The following is a 17,388-nucleotide window of genomic DNA, read 5'->3' as shown; positions in this document are numbered from 1 at the left end:
ATGTCCATGGGTGTTTTCCACCAGATCTTATGCGGTTCAGGTGGACGAAGAGGCCAAGAGGGAGGCAGCGCTTCCTAACGACCAGCCGGTGAACTTGCAGAGGATCTTCCTCGGTGGTATTCCTGCAGAAGTGGAGCAAACTTCCAGCAGCGCTAACATTCCGTTCCAGGGATGTATATGGAACCTGATGGTGAACAACGTGTACGTAACCGTAGATACCGACTGTATCTAGCCGATACAGTATGTTTTGCTAAATGTGCATGTGACATATAACAAAATGTGTAACAAAAGCTTATAACTACAGTAGAGAAGCAATAATACACACCTGCCGACACTCCCGCTTACTGAAAATGGGTGAAACAGTCCTAAAGAAATCTCTGATCGCCTTTATGTGTACATGTTATCTATCCTCCTTGTCGTCACACTATTTGGAGCTGAAATAACATCCATACCTAACTTCTAGAGACCATGTGACCCTGCCCACTTACCTTAAAGACAGTTATTTTCTTCTTACCCGAAACTATTTGTGATTATGATACATCCTCAGGTAATATTTGTCCGGGCATCACAAGATAAATACGGGGCAAAAGAACAGACTCAGCGTTTGATTTAGAATATTTCTCCGCCCCTGTGCCTCCACCATGTTAAAACACTGACGCAGGCAAAACCGATCAATTTAATTTCCTTGACTGTTGACCTTGAACATTCTGTATTAAATACTTGCGCTTCACACTGGGCATCTTTGCCTCGTTATCCAAATGTTTACCCAATAATGTTCTCTGGCAGTAGATAACAGGCCTTACTTTGACCTCATACACTGCTGGGTTAAAGCGGAGTTAATTTGATCGCAGGAGGTCATGGTGTTGTTGTTGATGATGATGATGGTGATAAAGTCGGCGTCTCTTTCTGCCGGAACAGCAGTAATAGAGCTGTCCGACATCATAAACATACTCATAACTCAAATTACACTCCTCTCTCATCTTTCTGTGTTTACGTTTGTGTCTGTTTATCTATCACTCACCTTATTTCACCCCTATCACCCCGGCACTCATACTTCTACCTAATATACATCTGTCTCTCTGTCAGTGGGCCCTCATCATTCTTGTGTGCGTCTCCTGCTGTTGTTCTTGAAGCACCTGACGCAGACAATTCTTACTGTACTTTTCTTGTTTAGGTGCATTCAGAGTAAACAGACAACAAATTAAAGAGGGATAATAATTTGGTTGTGCTTCTACTCCCCTACAGTTCAGAGGGGAACTTTTAACTTTTTATTCCACTATATTTATTTGAATACTTTCTAGTGATTTTGTGAATTTAGACATCAACCTCTTGCTGCTCAATCAGCCAATTGACGATTGGAGGAAAAAGGGGCGGGATGTGTGTCATTCATGCTGCCATCTTTGACATTACAGTGTTTTGGTTTTTTTTCAGAATTTCAGCTAATGGTTCCTGTCTTAAACCTAATGACCCGTCCGTCTCTCAGCCTCTCAGATTTCTCCCAGCCTGTGTCCTTTGAGAACGCCGAAATCGGCAGGTGCCCGTACCTTGGCCCGCCGCCGCCGCCTCTGCCTCTCCCGACAGACAAGGAGGAGCCCGAGGAGGAAAAGGAGGCGTCAAAACCACTCAGTCCTCCGCCGACCCCGGCCCCCGCTACACCTCCTCCAGGCTCTCCTGCTGTAAGTGGACCTGATTAGCATGGGAACACGCACTCATAGGCATAAGAATCATCAGTAATACTGTTCATCAGAAGGTGTTGTGGTATTAAAAAAAAAACTCACATATCTTTAAGTACCGTAAAAAGAAGCACATACGCCAATATGCAATCACATTCTACCTTTATTTTCTCACTGTTACTCAGTCCTACACGCCCACCAACACACACCTATTTCTCTCTGATGAAATGCAGCCGTGGCCTCGCCGTGTTAGCTTAGCGCTTCATCACACAGCAGTTGTACAGCCCATTAACTCTTCTTTATGGTCCCTTTAGCCTTGAGCCACTAAACTCCACCTCTTGGCAAGCTGTCATGCAGTGCGGAGCCGTGGCGCTACGCTAGGCTAACCGTGCATGCCATATATGCTTTATGAGCTCGCAGGAGCCAAAACACTCTCAGCTAACATTTAGCTGCGATGCTAAGAGCCCGCTTGGCAATGAGTCATTCACGTCACACTCTTAGCATCGCAATATATTTCACGTATGTAATGTATTACAAGCCTCATAGCAGTCATAGTTTATCAGTTACCCAGTTACTGGCTAAACTACACCTCTTAAAGGACATTGATCATGGAGCACGGAGCCAAAGAGCGATGCCAGCTAAGATATAACTCTCTGGTTTGTTGCTCTACGGAGCTGTAAGTTCATCTGTTTTATGATATACAGTAAACTGCAGCATGTGAGTTCCCATCTACATTTTAACAGACGCTCTGCGGTAATTATCTTTATGATCTCTGTTTTCATTTCCTTGGTATTGTGTTCATTTTGATCCTTTTGAAGTCCATTATGGCTGTAACAAAATTGCAAGATACAAGCAAATGTCTCACCAGACTTACTGTAAGAGGATAATGGAAGATTTTTAAAAAGGTTTTGGTCTTCAGAGGTCATGACCTTTATCAGTAGAGAAAGAGCTTCATTTACTGAATAAACAAACTGAAAGGACAACATAATTGGATACTGATTTATTTTGTTTATTTTTGGCGGACCCTGCCACCTGTAAAAGATTCAAACAGTGTTCTGGTTATTGTTATTTGAGTTTTGGATTATTACCTCATAAACATTGTCAATGTTAAAATTCTTCTCCAAAACTACATAATTCCCCTTTAACTCCACCAGCATTACTATATGCAGAGTGTAGAGAATGAAAGTCTCCCTTAATTAGCTTTTGTTCCACTGGCCTTTTTCTAGAGTGTGCATTTCTTTGCTCTTTACAAAAGGCTGAATCATGACACAAACTTGGCAATTACACAATTTAAAGTTCTTCTTATTCAACAAAGGATTTGTAGAGATGGATACATGTTTTCCGTCTTCGGCGGAGTAGTCAGCGTGTTTGTCTTTTAATAGAAGTGTGTCATGTTGTGCTCACCGTGTGACGGAGCTCAGCGCACAGGTTGCAACATGCATTTTTCATCAACGGTAAAAGGATATTGTCAGAGCGGAGACCTTAATCACAAGTTGAATCACAGCTGACGGTAAACAACAGTCTCAGCATGCTCCCGAGTGAAGAGGCTTCTTTATCTGTCACTTCGTATTCTCTTCTTCTGATTCTTGAGACTGTTGTGAGCCCCAGTTTAGAGGTTGGAGAGGCTCTAAAAGGGGGCATCTTACAGTGAACCTCAGGAAAGTGGGATTTAGAGGGTTTTTTTCAGTTCTTCTATACTTGCTGTTCTGATTGATGATGTGACAACTGCCTCTAATTAGCCTTTTAAATCACAGCTCCCTAATTTCCCTCAGTTGTAAGGGAATTCAATGTGAACAAAGTATAACACAGGGTAGATTCTCAGCTGCAAAACAGCTGAAAAAAATGGGAACAAGGCCTATTCATCTAAGCGTTCCTCTGTTGCTTCACTAACCTCTTTGACCTTTCGTGTTTATGACATCATAGCCTGCGTGTAGCTGATTGGACAGTTGAGTGCTTGTCATAAACACTATCACTGCCACTAATCCCCTTACTCCCACTCCCCAACTGCTCACCTGCAGGAGGCCACGCCCCCTGCTGCACCTGCTTCCGCCCCCACTGCTGCTGAAGCCCCGCCCACTGCTGAGAAAGAGCCCAGCCCGGACATGGTACAAACACACACACACGCATACCTATACATACACTTTGATATGCTGTGAATGGTCACGACAGTATCAGTAGACTGGTTGATGAATACAGCATGTCGCCACCTGGTGGTACGAGGTGTGAATGTACGAGCCAGCTGCATGTCAGTTGATGTCGGTTTGGTGTTTCTGGACACTGAAGGACACTGAGGGTCCAAAACAAGTCTTTGTATGTTCAGATGGCTCTCATGTCATACAAGGTAACACCAGTGATCTGAAGGGCACAGCTTGAAAATGTCCAGCTGAAGAACATCAACCACTCAGTCATTTTTTCTGACTCCCCTCTCTTACTTTCATGTCTTTTTGCAATCTAGATCGTTGATTTAATGGCACTGAACTTTAAAGATGGCAATCCTGATTAGAATTTTTTACAGAATGCACAGAATGTTCTCATAAACATTTATTGAGCCTGATGTCACTTTTATTGGACATAAGTTACTCTTGTCTCCAATTTAAGGGGTTTTCTTACTTAGCGATTTCCTATTTTAAGCTATTACCACCCAAAGAAAGACAGTAGAGTAAAGCTTTACAACATCCACCTACTTCACATCTGTACTGAGTGCCTTGTGCGGCCACGACCCTTCAGCGGGTGGCCACTGTCCAGCTCTGCTTCAGCAGCTGTGGGTTATTGTGCTATGCCCGGGAGCCCTTGACATCAGTTATTGAGAGAAAGGACCAGTCTTTGTCATATGACACTCTTATGGTGAGGTGTTGTAACAGGCCACCTACTTGATGACTCACATGATAGCTGTTTCTTTTCAGGTGGTTAGTTTGAAGTTCGTCATTTACTTCAGTCTACTACCAGAGGGGTAGAAATGGCTCAGACATGTCTCTCTCCCTCGACTCTTTGTGCAGCTGTGAAGCTTCTTTACCTGCGGTATTACTTGCCCTCAGCCTTTAAAGTTTCAAGAGCTACGTTTGAAACACTATCAGGCAATCTACTGACGGATGACATTTGCTTAAGGAACATTGCACTGCCTTTTTTAAATGGGTCATGAGTTGAGCAGAACATTTGTGGCTTAAGCTAATTGATACCAGAGGCCAAAAGAGAAGCTTCTCTGAAACCTACAATGAGCAGAACGGAGACGTCTGATCTCTCCAGAGTGGTGGCTACTCTTACAAACACGCACATACCCACACGGCCCGTCTTCACTTGCGCACACACACATTTAAAACAAAATCCCGACTAAATGACTTCTGATTCTATTGCCATGACCTCCAACCAAAGACCAGCCATTCTGAATGGGAGGCCGTCTTCCTATTGTCAGCTTAATGGAAAGACATGCAGGGGATGAGAGAGAGGGATTGAAGGAGAGGAGGAGGATGAAAGAGGATAGAAGACGGAGAGCGGAGAGATGTGAGCGGAGAGAAAAGGTGCAGCCATGGAGGAAGAGGAGGAGAAGAAAGGGGAAGAGTCTTTCTGAGCAGAGCGGCGGCCGCCTTTTGTTGGCTTAATGGAAAGACGGAGGAGAGGAAGCAGGCGAGGAATGAAAGGAGAGGGAAGGAAAGAGCTTCTGAGCAAGTGACATCTCGCTTTTGTTAGATAGGGAAGGAGGGAAAAAGAGAGGGAGGCTGAGGAGGAGGAGCGGATATGAGGACGGAGCACGATAAGAGGTGAGTGTCAGCCGCAACAAAGCAAGGTCACGGTGTTGGGAATGTCTTCACTTGAAAGAGAACAAGAGGAGAGGGGAGATTAAGAAACACATACACACACCGACGCCCAATCGTCTCAGATGCTCTCCCTCTCTCTCTCTCTCTCTCACTCTCTCTCTAACTTTGTCTCGTAGTGACACTGGAGGTATGGCAAAGCAGCTTTGTTACTTAACAGGAGATGTACTCAGAGGAGGAGGCGATAGGATAGAAAGGAAGTGGAAAAAAGGGGGGAAAAGGAAAGAGGAAAGTGTGTGAACAGGTGAGAAAAGAAGGAGTAGGAGTGGCGAAGGAGAGGAAGGAGAAGAGCAAGATATGAAGGGAAAGAGGAAAAAAGATTAGATGAGTGGTAGGGCAGGAAATGAAGAAGAAGAGGATTGGTAAGCAGAGGGGAAAAAGATTAAAGGGAAGTTAAGATGTGAGGAGATACAGTGAGGTGGAAAGAGAGAATTAGGTTAAACAAAAGGAGAGAATAAGACGAGAGGGCCTAAAGAACGGGAGAGGAAAGTGACACAGGTTGGAGTGGAGGACAATAGGAGAGAACTGCTAGACAAGGAGAGGTGGAGGAGGTCGATTGGGGAGGATGCAGCATGAGAGGTCAGAGGAGCTGGAAGGAACGGGGTGAGTGTGGAGGAAGGCAGCGGGAAGAGACTGAGATGAAGAAAAGGGGATAAAGGTGGGTAGAAAAGGGAATTAAAACCAATGGAGACGAGCCTTGTGAAAAGAGGGATAAAATGCCAAAGAGAAGAAGAACAGCAGTAGAAGAAAACGAAAAGAGAGACTAGAAACAGATAGAAGAGGAGGACAAGAGGCAGAGAGGATATATGATCTGAAGTGAAGAAGAGCGTCAGAAAGTTGGGCTGATGGGAGATGAAGAGGAAGAGAAGAGAGGATGAAAGAGGAGGGGAAATGAGGAGAGGGAAGGTGGACAGGATATGAAGAAAATGTGTTAAAGGCAGCTAATGAGGAAAGGAAAGTGGCAACAAAACGAAGGACGGACATGAAATAAGAGAAGCGAGAATGAGGTGGAATAAAGAAGAGCCAGAAGAAAAACGCAGGAGAAAGTAAAAAAGAAAAACGGCAAGATACCTTTATTTGTATTACAACACTGACACCTTCTGGTCACTTGGCTCAACTGCACCCTGTAAAGAATGACATGGGCCACAGAAATAACACTTTGTTTACCCTGCTGCCAAAGTGAAGCTCATAATCAAATGAAAATCAGACCGCAGCGTGTGATGCTTGGCTCGGATCCGAGCGATGTTCATGAGAATCAAACGGGGGGAGGGGCTGCTGATTTTCAAAACAGCCTCGGCCAAATCCACCTTGGCAGTAGCCGCTCTGAGGTGATGAAGAAGAAAGAAACTGATGAAAGATGAAGCAATTAAACAGATTTTAATGGGCCAGATGCTGCAACTCGCTGGGACCATCTGAAATATTCAGTATGGTAATTTGTAGAGTTGGGACTGATTAGATCTAGTATCAGTATTTGGGGGCTGATACTGAGTTAATTCACTAATTAGATATCGACCTCACATCACCGATCAGAAACACTGTCACAGTGATTGTCACGCGTTCTGCTCGAGTGTTAGAGTTCCTGTTGACGAGAGGCAATAGGAGCAGAGTTGTGATACCCTGTCACAGTAGCTGACAAGTTCTGTCCAATCTCCAGGATTCATGTGCCTCGGCTGTGGCCCCGACCGCGCTGGAGAAGGCCTATCAGTTCGGACTGAGCAGGAACAGCCACATGACGTTCGCTTTCGATGACACCAAAGTCAGAGAGAGGTACGTACGCAGTATGAATGATCACCTTATTGTTTTATTCTGTGGTATTGGAGTCACTTTTTTTTTCACTCTGTTTCACACATGACCAAATATCTACAGATTTTTTGTTCTTCACAGGTGAAAAAAATAAAATAAGGAACTCATTAAAATTATCCCAGCACAACTTTTTTTCTTTTTGTCCTGTAAAGATCAATCAATCAGTTTTACACATGACCACACATTATTTTGACCATGTTTTAACAGACTAAAAGAGAACTAAGAAAGATTATCCTGGCAAAACCAGATCTCAAGGACACAGGAGAGAAAACAACTTAGACCAGACACAGAAAATGAATCACCAGAAATGTCATTTCTATTTTTGTCACTCGATTTAACACATAACACACGTGTGATTTTCACAGATGCCAAAGAAAGTAAGGAATTTATAAAGATTAGTCCGTGAATTCTTTTTTTCATTGGGTTTCCCACATGAGAGTTAAAAAATAAGATAAAAGATAGAATATAATAAGATGGAAGAAATTTCACAACTGACACCAACAAAAACAAAACGATGGAAAGATAAAGAAATACATTTTATACTGATATACTTCCATTAATTCTACAGACAAGGCAACTGTTCATGTGCATTTCAGGTGCTTACTTGATGTAATAGTAAAAATGTAAAAACTGTTGCTGTTCCGGGGATGAGTCAGGGGCATTTATTCTAATCACTACTCTTATTAAGCATATACTTCACCTACATAAAATGGTTGCACTCTATTTATATTTTTATAGTTTTATTATGTCTTTTAAGTACTTTTAGTGTTGTTTGTCATTCGGCAAATTCCTTATGTGTAAACTTACTTGGTGTTTCTGACTCTGATCCTGCTGTCTAAATCAAATGCATCTTTTATTATCGTATGCATCTTTCAGTTGTGAAAAAACCACACAAACATCCCAGTAGCAAACAGTATTGGTCCTGGAACACAATCAGTGGCGGCTGGTGACTGAAAAAATTGAGGAGGACAGGAGGAAAACCAGTCCACGGTGTCATGTTATTTTATACAAGTCAACTACTTATCCCTACTTTCTTATATTTAATGAAAACTAAGCAATAAAACAATGACTTATAAGAATTCTATAAAAAACATTTTATTAAATGGCTAATATACAAGACAAAAAAAATAACACTGTATACCCCTTCCGGAATTTGATCCCCAGTCGCCTGCTCTACTCACTGTGCTACCACAGCAATCAATGTACATACTTCACGACAGCACAGGACATCACACTAACGTTACGTCCTCCAGCAGGACGAACGAAACGAAAACTATTTATTATTTTTCTGACTGCTTCGCTCTGATTTCTCCCAACAGTTTTTTTTTTCTATCAGAAATGTGCTTATATTTCCTTTGAAACCGATTCCGATATCGCTGAAAACTCCATATTTCTTGTCCGAGCATGGCGGGCAGTGAAAACTGTAAAATGCCATATTGACCCGAATATAGGACGACCCTGATAATAAGACGACCCCTCTTTTCAAGACTAATCTTCAGAAAAAGACTCTGATATCCAAAATTTGTTTCTCAGTAACAAACTCACACACCTTCCTGTCAATCTCTTGGAAGCGGCCGCTTAGAGGACCACGATAAGCTTTTCTCTTACTGTTAGCGTTTTCAGACGGTCTTTTTGGACCCGCCATCTTCGGACGTTACCCTCCGTAACTCCATATTTCTTGGCTGGCTGACAGTTGTTTGGCGCCTCTGCTGCATTGATCTCATTATCTTAAAATCAGCGTCATAGCTCCGCCTCAGATGTCTGTTAACTTGCCACACTTGATCCACTTTGCTGCGTAAATTCACCGCGTCTCTCCATTTTTCATCTCCTGTCACTTCTTCTCCGCTGTGATTGGCAGATAACCGCAGCCACGGTGTCAGTGACGTCTCTACAACAAGATGGCGCCCTCTGCCGTTGCGGTCGCGTAGCGACCCAGACAACTATCAGCATGTGTCAACGGTTAAGGCCCCCACACACCGCCCAGACGTCCAACTGCCTTATCCGACCACTCTCCGACCACTCCGTTGCCTCTTGTCTGACCCGTTCGGCAGAAAAGTTGCATTGAACACACCGCTTTGACGTGCTGCCTATGCCACAGTAGCGTACATTCTGCGCTTGCGCGAGATGCAATAAGCGGGTGGCGCTTGTGTTGTGAGTTGTAAACGAGAACCTTATGCATGCAACTCTTTTTACTTTCGATCAAAACGAAACTTAACTATTTCCGATAAAAAACAGCTGCATACTAAACATGCAGCGAGGCATTACCAAACTTACACAAATTAATTCGTCCTGAACGGACGTAACAACTACTCTGGTGCCACTACTGCAAAACATGAAAACGGGGAATGACGGAACGGAGTGCATAGAAAAACAAAGCGCACACAGTATTCCGTCCCTCCCACACACCGCGGTGATTCGCTAGCACACCGCCAATCAGAACGGCCATTCAGCTGGCACACAACCAATCGGAGGATCCAATGGCTCAGACGTCCGACGGCCCTCCTCCTCAGACTTCGCATGCTCAGTCGGATCCGACAACGTCCGCGCGGCTCCGAAAGCTTCCGACAGAGCCGAACACACCAAACATATATGTTCCCGACCTCTTCCGAGTCTCTCCAAACGCTTCAGACGTCCAACGGTTGGGCTGGTGTGTTCCTGCCTTTAGACCCCGATTATAAGACGACCCCACTCTTTCAAATAATTTTAATCGGAAAAAAAAAAAAAAAAAATCGTACTATATTCGGGTCAATACGGTACATAGAAGTATTTTTTGTTTACGGCTGTATAAATGTGAGAATGAAATTTGGGAACTGTTATTGGACCAACCTGCTGTCAATCTTGTATTCTGGTTGCTGATTGGTAAGGGAGGACGTCCTCCCTTAGCGCGTTATTTTACGTGTCTTAGCCAATCATAGATCAGCATGAAAAAATCCTGAATGCATTGAGTGAATGGAAGGAGATCCCTCCCACGGAGGACAGAAGCCCTCCGTCCTCCTCTAGCCCCCACCTTCCTGCTCCCTGCTCCTCTCACAGACTGCTCTGTCTCCTCCGTCTGCAGCTGTCGCTGTTCAACCGTTTTAGGTGGATTTTCTTCCAAAGAAGAAACTTTTTTAATGATATAATACATATAATATTTTATAAATGATACTGAGATTTGGTAATGATTTATTTCAACCAGTTACTCTTTCTTTAAAAAAAATGGATCTTCCTCTTGCCTCCCAAAAATAGAGGAGGACCAACCTCCTCTGCCTCTATGGACGAGCCTCCTCTGAACACAATGTATGTGAAAGGAGATTTTCAGGCTTTTAAATAAACATTCTTAATAGAGAATTAAGTGCATCCTTTTGTAGGAAAAATGTTATCACTGTCGCAGGAAAGTGCTTCACGTGTCAGATGCCAGTATTTTTTCAGTATTGTGATTAAAAAATACAAAGCATCGCAAAGAAACATGATGTAATACCCGGGTTAGAGCATATATACTTTAATTTTGTAATCTGAAATTTGTGTTTCTGTCTCAGGCTGGTACTGGAGCTCGAGCTGAGGACGAAGGAGGAGTCCGGTCTCGTCCTCTACATGGCGAGAATCAACCATGCCGACTTTGTTTCCATACAGGTATTCATCTACTGCTCTGACGCTTATCAGCACAGTTAACATCACATTTACAGTGCCTGCTTCTTTTTATAGAAATTAAGCATCTGAATAGATTTTCTTGCTAAGGTGTGTCAAAGTGTGTAGAACATAGCAGAATTTACGACTACTATATCAAAGACCGATAAGTGGTGAATTTTAACGTATGGCATCGTGCAGCCTCAAACTCTCCATCTTTTCACATCCTTCCTCTGTTTTCTGTCTGTGAGGAGACTGTACAGAGGCTGAAGTTGTTTGTCTGTTTCACACGGGGAATATTAATGCTCTGTCTCTCTTCCTGCAGATCAAGGATGGACAGGTGTGTCTGGGTTATGATCTTGGTCATGGAAACATATCCGGCTGCGTCCCCTTCTCCATCAATGACGGGAACTGGCACAAGGTAGGACAGTTAATTCTTCATTCATGCTCGTTTGGCAGATTCTCTATTAGTTCAGAATATTAGGTCCTTGTGCCTCATTTGTCACAGAAGTTCCCTTTTCCCTGGAAGAATTAACCCCTTTGTTACAGTTAATAAATACTTAATCTATATTTCAAGTGAGAGCACATGAAGGCAACATTCATCTTTTTCTTTACATCCAAGATCCTGGAAAGAAAATCTGCTCTGTTTTTTTTGCTTCCTCAGTGTTTATACATATCTTTTCTGTTTCCTTCTTTTTTTCCCCCTCAGATCCGTGTGAATCGTAGCAAGCAGAGAAGCATACTCCTAGTCGACGGACGATACAGCAAACAGATGATCAGTCCAAAGAAGGTAGTTTAATTCCTCCTATATAACTGCACATACACATAGCGGCATGGCTGACAAAGACAAATGATTCAGGAATAAACACAACTGTTGACAGAGTACATTTTTGTTTCATTGTTGCATTAATAAGTTGTCTTCTTCCTCCCAGGCTGACCTGCTGGACGTGGTTGGAGTGGTTTACATTGGTGGATTACCAAAGAACTACACCACCAAGAGAATAGGACCGGTAAAACACATAGATACACACTTGCATCTCTCAAAGTGTGTCAGTCAACATAATTCAAGTTCGATGTGAACGGTGACGATGCGTGTTGGCTGGTCAGTATTTACTGAGTGATTTCTGTCAGATTAAACCAATCATTCTTCTGTTTCTAGATCCTCTACAGTATTAACGGCTGTATCCGTAACCTTAAGATGGTTGGAGGTCCTGTGAGCACCAAATCAGCCACCACAGGTATTGTATTTTATAATGTGAACTATCATTTTTTGTTGTTTATCTTTAATAAACTTAAAATTTAAGTTACAAAGTTGGTGTTAAAACATTTGCCTCCCCTCTCCTCTTTGCCTAGGTCGTGCTGAGTCTGTCGTCGAGGACTTCAAACTGAACATGGCCACGCCCACATCCACCCACATGGTGGGAAGATGTTTTGTCGCCACAGAGACGGGCACCTATTTTGACGGCACTGGCTTCCTGAAAGCGGGTGAGATGAGACGCTGATGAGCCATTTGATTGCTGTAGATTTTCAGACTTCGTTTATTCTGTGTGTGAACAATAATCTCTCTCTGTGTGTAGTTGCTTCGTACAGAGTGGGTCTCGATGTGTCGATAGCACTGGAGTTCAGAACCAGCAGAACCAGTGGAGTGCTCTTGGCCATCAGTAACCAGGCCAACGATGGACTGGGAATAGAGATCGTCCAGGGCAAGGTAGATTACAGTGACTGAAGGAATGGTTCAACATCTTGGGAAACACACTTATTCACTGGTGGCGAGTTAGACGAAGAGCTCATTACCACTTACATGTCTGCCTGTTAAATAATTAAGCAGAAAGACTGATAAGGGCAACTAATTAGAACACCACATCCCATTTGTTTAATCCAGACAAGAACTCAAATGTAAAAAACAACAATTTAGCCGCTTTACAGGGACTTGTCTAACACCCCTTGGAAAATGGCAGTTGTATTTGCCCTTTTGTACGAGTCAGACATAGTAAAACCTGTTCATTCAAAAACTTTAGAGGTGCTGGAGAGCAGATTTAGATTTTTTGGTGCGAGCCAAGCCGGCGGTTTCACCAAGTTCCAACTCTTTTTGCTAAGCTAAACAATTGCTTGCTCCAGCCTTACAGTGATAGTTCAGGTCTTTTGATGTGGGGTTCTCTGAAGTACTTATCTCTAATCAGTGTATTACCTGCAACAGATGACCATCAGCTTTCCACCTGTGTGGAGAAGCAGAGCAGTAAAACAGGACTGACAGCGTGATGTATTTTTGCCACATAAGTAAAAATATAGCCTTTTAAGTGTACATTATATTTTGAACATTGTTGGTGCTTTACATTGCCTCAAACAGCTGCTGAAAGTCTGACACTAAAAGCTGGTCTACGGAGTCATTTCGCAGACACAGCATGGTTGAGGGGAATGTAGCACAAAAGGAAAGGGCCAAAAAAGTTTCAAAATATAGTGTAAAGTTAAACAGAAATATATTTTTGAAGTGTGCCTTCAATTAAGTGGTTAAAACACATCTTGCTTGTTGATTGCATTCAGCATTACGATGCTCTGCTTGCCTGTCAGTGCTGCTCCACACAGGGGGAGAGCTGACGGTCATCTAATAACGGTAAAACACTTACTAAAGATAAGTACCTCATACAACCCCACATCAAAAGACCCAAGCTATCCCTTTAAAGTTGAGAATGTTACGAAGGTTGCACTTTGTTGCTCTGCATCTGATCTCTGCAAAAAGAGAGCAATAATTATTTTTCCCTTCCCACTAGCTGCTCTTCAATGTCGACAACGGAGCTGGAAGGATTACAGCGGAGCATGTTCCCGAGGGGCAGGGCTTCTGCGACGGCCAGTGGCACTCCGTCACCGCCAACAAGTTCCGCCATCGGTTGGAGCTCGTGGTCGACGGGAAGCAGAGCAAGGCGGAGAGCCCGAACGCACGCTCCAACACGTGTGACACAAACGACCCCCTCTACGTTGGAGGATATCCTGGTACGAATACTTTATAACACACACGATAAAATACTTGAACAACGGTCATTTTCACTTTACATGTGACCCTGCAGTGAGACGTAATCATTTTATTTCCCTGTTAGATGGAGTTCGTCAGGCTGCCGTCTCTTTTACCACTTCCTTCAGAGGTTGTATGAAGAACCTGAAGATCACCAAAGCTTCTAAGACCATGGATGTGCACTTCAACAAGGCTCTGGAGATTAAAGGAGTCCAGCCCCTCTCCTGTCCCGCTGTAGCTGCCTAGAGCGTTCCCTCCTGTAGTTAGCATAACAATAATCCGATTCAATCTGCCTGAATCACAAAACCAAACTAACGTAAAGTCATCCCGTTTGTTGGAATTAAGTTCACTACAGACTATACCTGTGATTAAATGACTTCTAAAAAAGCAATCTTTTCAACAGAAGACATATGGAAACATCTGTTTCTTGTATGTTTGAGGCGACAAAGTTACCTGGTGCAGTCTTCAAAACGAAAGAAGGAAAAAACACAATTTTCAGTCGACACCTAAACTTTTCATGGCTGCAGATCGAGGCCTCAAATTGTCTTACATGAAGGAGGACGTTAGTATTAAGACCTGTGCTGTGGTCACAGGTGCTCACAGTATTAATTATATTTGCAGAATGTGTGATTATGTGAACATTAAAGCAGCTTTGTTTTTCAGTTCCTCGTGTTGAATTGACTTAGAATTATTATATAATATAAGTCGTATTTTGGCGTGAATTGTCTACCTTTGTCCTTCATAAACCTTGTTCCCTGCATCGGTCGAGACGGTCTTAATTCATGTCTCAACTGATGTTTCCTTTTGTCATAGGCATAGTTTTTAGAGTATTGTCATTAAAGATGAAGTTGAACTTCATTTCAACAGCAGCAGTGGCTAACACTCTGGTTTTAGACTTCTAGAAATGTCAGTTTTACATCTGAAGGCTCTAAAGGCAGAAAACCCTCGGTCCACATGTCCAGTATTTATTTCATTACCTAGTAATCTAAGCAATTACAGTTAGAGTCTACTTTAATAAACCATCCCGGCTTGAATGCAAGTGGTAAAATTGTTTGTAGAAAGTAGAAACTAAGCCTGTCAATAATGTAGTTGAATTGAAAACTTTACTGATGCCTCAACAAACGTGAGGGTGAGAGCATTTTATATGGGTGCAATATTCCTTTAACATTCCACACTTGATCAATTGATTTGATTAACATAACAGGCTATTTTCTCACAAGCTGCAGCTTGTGTTACTTTTCACTAATGTTGAGATATTAAGTTGGAGGTACAAGGTTTCTGCGGGACAGTAATTGCAGTGTATGTTCTGCATGGTGTGGCTGAAAACACTTCAGCAGCTGTTTTTTGAAATATACTCTTGATCGCATCACACAGATTGTCCTGTCCTTCTTTCAACTGCAGAATGTGATGATACGAAAGCAAATTATGAAAGACATTTGTGGACATAATCCCACAAGTTGTTTCTGGTTAGGGCTGAATGAGATTCTTAGAGTTAAATTTTTGCTTGATACATTTTCTAGCAAAAAAAATAAACAAGTAGCCTTAATGGTTAAGACTCATCCCTGACAAAGTTAAGATGAACTTGTAAAAGAAACCTGAAAAAAAAAAAAAACACCTGATGCTGCTTTTTCCTGAAGCTCCACCAGGTGGTGCTGCTGCAATTCAAACCCTACTGACAGAGCGGCACAACCACCACCAGAGAGCTGTAAGGGGACCATAACTTCACAACTGGATGTGCTAAATGAGTTCCAAGTGGATTTTCTTATTGTCTAATAGCAATTTAGTATAACAACAGTTTAAGAGCACATTCAGCAGGACGCCCACTAACATCAGATATTAAATTCAAGGACAAAAAACTGCATAATTTGAGGATTTTAATCAAGTCACGTTAAAACACTTGGAGCTGGTTCTCACTGAAAAAAAAAACTAACTTGCAATCATTGCCTATTTACTCGCTATAGTTCCTATTCTTGCACAAAATATATTAATTCAAAACACTTTAAGAAATGACAACTGTTTTTTCATCCATTTTACCTGTGCTACCAGCACTTACATTCAAAATGCACTAGATGGCAGTATGTGATTGCAAAGAGTGAAAATGTACCTCTTCAATGGAACTGGACTCAACATTCAAAAGCTGATGTTCGGCTCCACAACCCCCCGGAATATTCTGGAACTTGACAATTTTTTTCCCCCCCATTTCATGTGACGTGAAGAGGAATTTCTTTGCAGCTCCTGGAGGAATTAACAGACACACGCATGAAATAAAGGGAGAAGCCCCCTCCCTTGTTGTTGTGCATTCCCCTTTTATTATCGTGGCCCTCTTTACATAAGGTGAAGAATGGTTAAGAGGTCAGCCCACTGAACCTCGTCGCCTGAAGTGGAATGTTCAGAAGAATAGAATAAAACCTAACATTATATCAGCTCATTCGCTTTAAAGTCGTACAACTGTTACCGTAAAATGATCGACCGGCGCTTCTCTTTTTGTGACGACAAGACAACACCTCTGTCTGCTCAGTGCGGTTGTTACAAGGCTTTTTGAGAAAATGCATGCTGAAAGTAGTCTGTGGCAGTGGAAATACATGAAATTAGTTTTTTTTTTTTTCATGTGAGGTAATGTAAGAAATAGATGTAGAATAGATCATTTTGTGCCTGTACCAACACTTTATGTTGGATTTTCTGCAAACGTCTCAAACAAACACTCCAAAAACACCTACTGCTGCCAGATGTTTAAAAAAAATAAATAATTTCCTGTTTTCCAGGAAGGATCCACACAGAGCAGGACAGGGTGTTTACAGGAGAAATTATACAAGTTGTCAATCAGTCTGTAAATGACAGCTTCTACTGGATGATACATTTTAGATAATTATGTGAAATGTAAACACACTTTCTAACCAACTAAACCACACAGAGGTTGTTAATCTTGCGTCGTCCCACATTAATGGATTGATCAAAAAGCTCTCATGATAAAAATTCTGCATACAGCTCCACCATTAAAGCACCAGTTCTGACTGGTGTCAGTGACTACGTTCACATGCACACTAGTTATCAAATGACAATATTCTTGATTTGAATAAAAGTCTCATTCTGAATATCGCTTTCCGATTTAAGGTCCTGTAAGTTAGTTCTTTTTTTTTTCTAATGCAAGTAAAGCCGGTCGGATAATGTGAAAGCATCAAACCGCCTTAAAGAGACAGGCACTAAAAACGGAGCGTTCAGACAAAAGGGTGAATAGAGGTGCTGCAGCAGTGGACAACATGGGTAAAATTATGTGCTTTTTGAAAAATTAAAGCATGTAAACATCTTCGAGCAGACACCCCAAATCACTTTGACGTCACGGCAACAATAACAGTTACTTCCGGGTCGTGAAACTGGCAGTCGATTCGCATTGTGGCGGTGTGAAACTGGCAGACTTGTTCATTAGTGTCGTCATTTTTAGCCGTAACTAACATTTAAAGAACAAATATGTCTTTTTTTTTTTTTTTTTTCC

The 17,388-nt window shown here is 42.3% G+C and overlaps 1 protein-coding gene across 9 annotated transcripts in view; it reads left to right on the top strand.

Annotated features, from left to right (window-relative positions):
* Positions 1-15,269, top strand: part of lama2 (laminin, alpha 2) — a 226,251-nt gene extending 210,982 nt beyond the window's left edge. For 7 of the 9 annotated variants that reach the window (XM_030404445.1, XM_030404444.1, XM_030404440.1 and 4 more), the window contains 13 exons: positions 25-201; positions 1,484-1,676; positions 3,692-3,778; positions 7,137-7,249; positions 10,804-10,897; positions 11,217-11,312; positions 11,601-11,681; positions 11,824-11,901; positions 12,051-12,129; positions 12,245-12,376; positions 12,469-12,599; positions 13,660-13,879; positions 13,984-15,269. In XM_030404445.1, coding sequence (XP_030260305.1) covers positions 25-201; positions 1,484-1,676; positions 3,692-3,778; positions 7,137-7,249; positions 10,804-10,897; positions 11,217-11,312; positions 11,601-11,681; positions 11,824-11,901; positions 12,051-12,129; positions 12,245-12,376; positions 12,469-12,599; positions 13,660-13,879; positions 13,984-14,144 — 1,642 coding nt within the window. In that variant the 3' untranslated portion in view covers positions 14,145-15,269. The remainder of the gene's footprint in view (positions 1-24; positions 202-1,483; positions 1,677-3,691; positions 3,779-7,136; positions 7,250-10,803; positions 10,898-11,216; positions 11,313-11,600; positions 11,682-11,823; positions 11,902-12,050; positions 12,130-12,244; positions 12,377-12,468; positions 12,600-13,659; positions 13,880-13,983) is intronic. The other 2 variants (XM_030404447.1, XM_030404442.1) reach the window with 1 other exon arrangement.
* The last annotated feature ends 2,119 nt before the right edge of the window (positions 15,270-17,388 follow it).

The sequence above is a fragment of the Sparus aurata genome, chromosome 22, assembly GCF_900880675.1.
Source record: "Sparus aurata chromosome 22, fSpaAur1.1, whole genome shotgun sequence".
NCBI lineage: Eukaryota > Metazoa > Chordata > Actinopteri > Spariformes > Sparidae > Sparus > Sparus aurata.
Note: the sequence above shows the minus strand (reverse complement) of the source record. Positions and strands in the feature narration are given on the sequence as shown.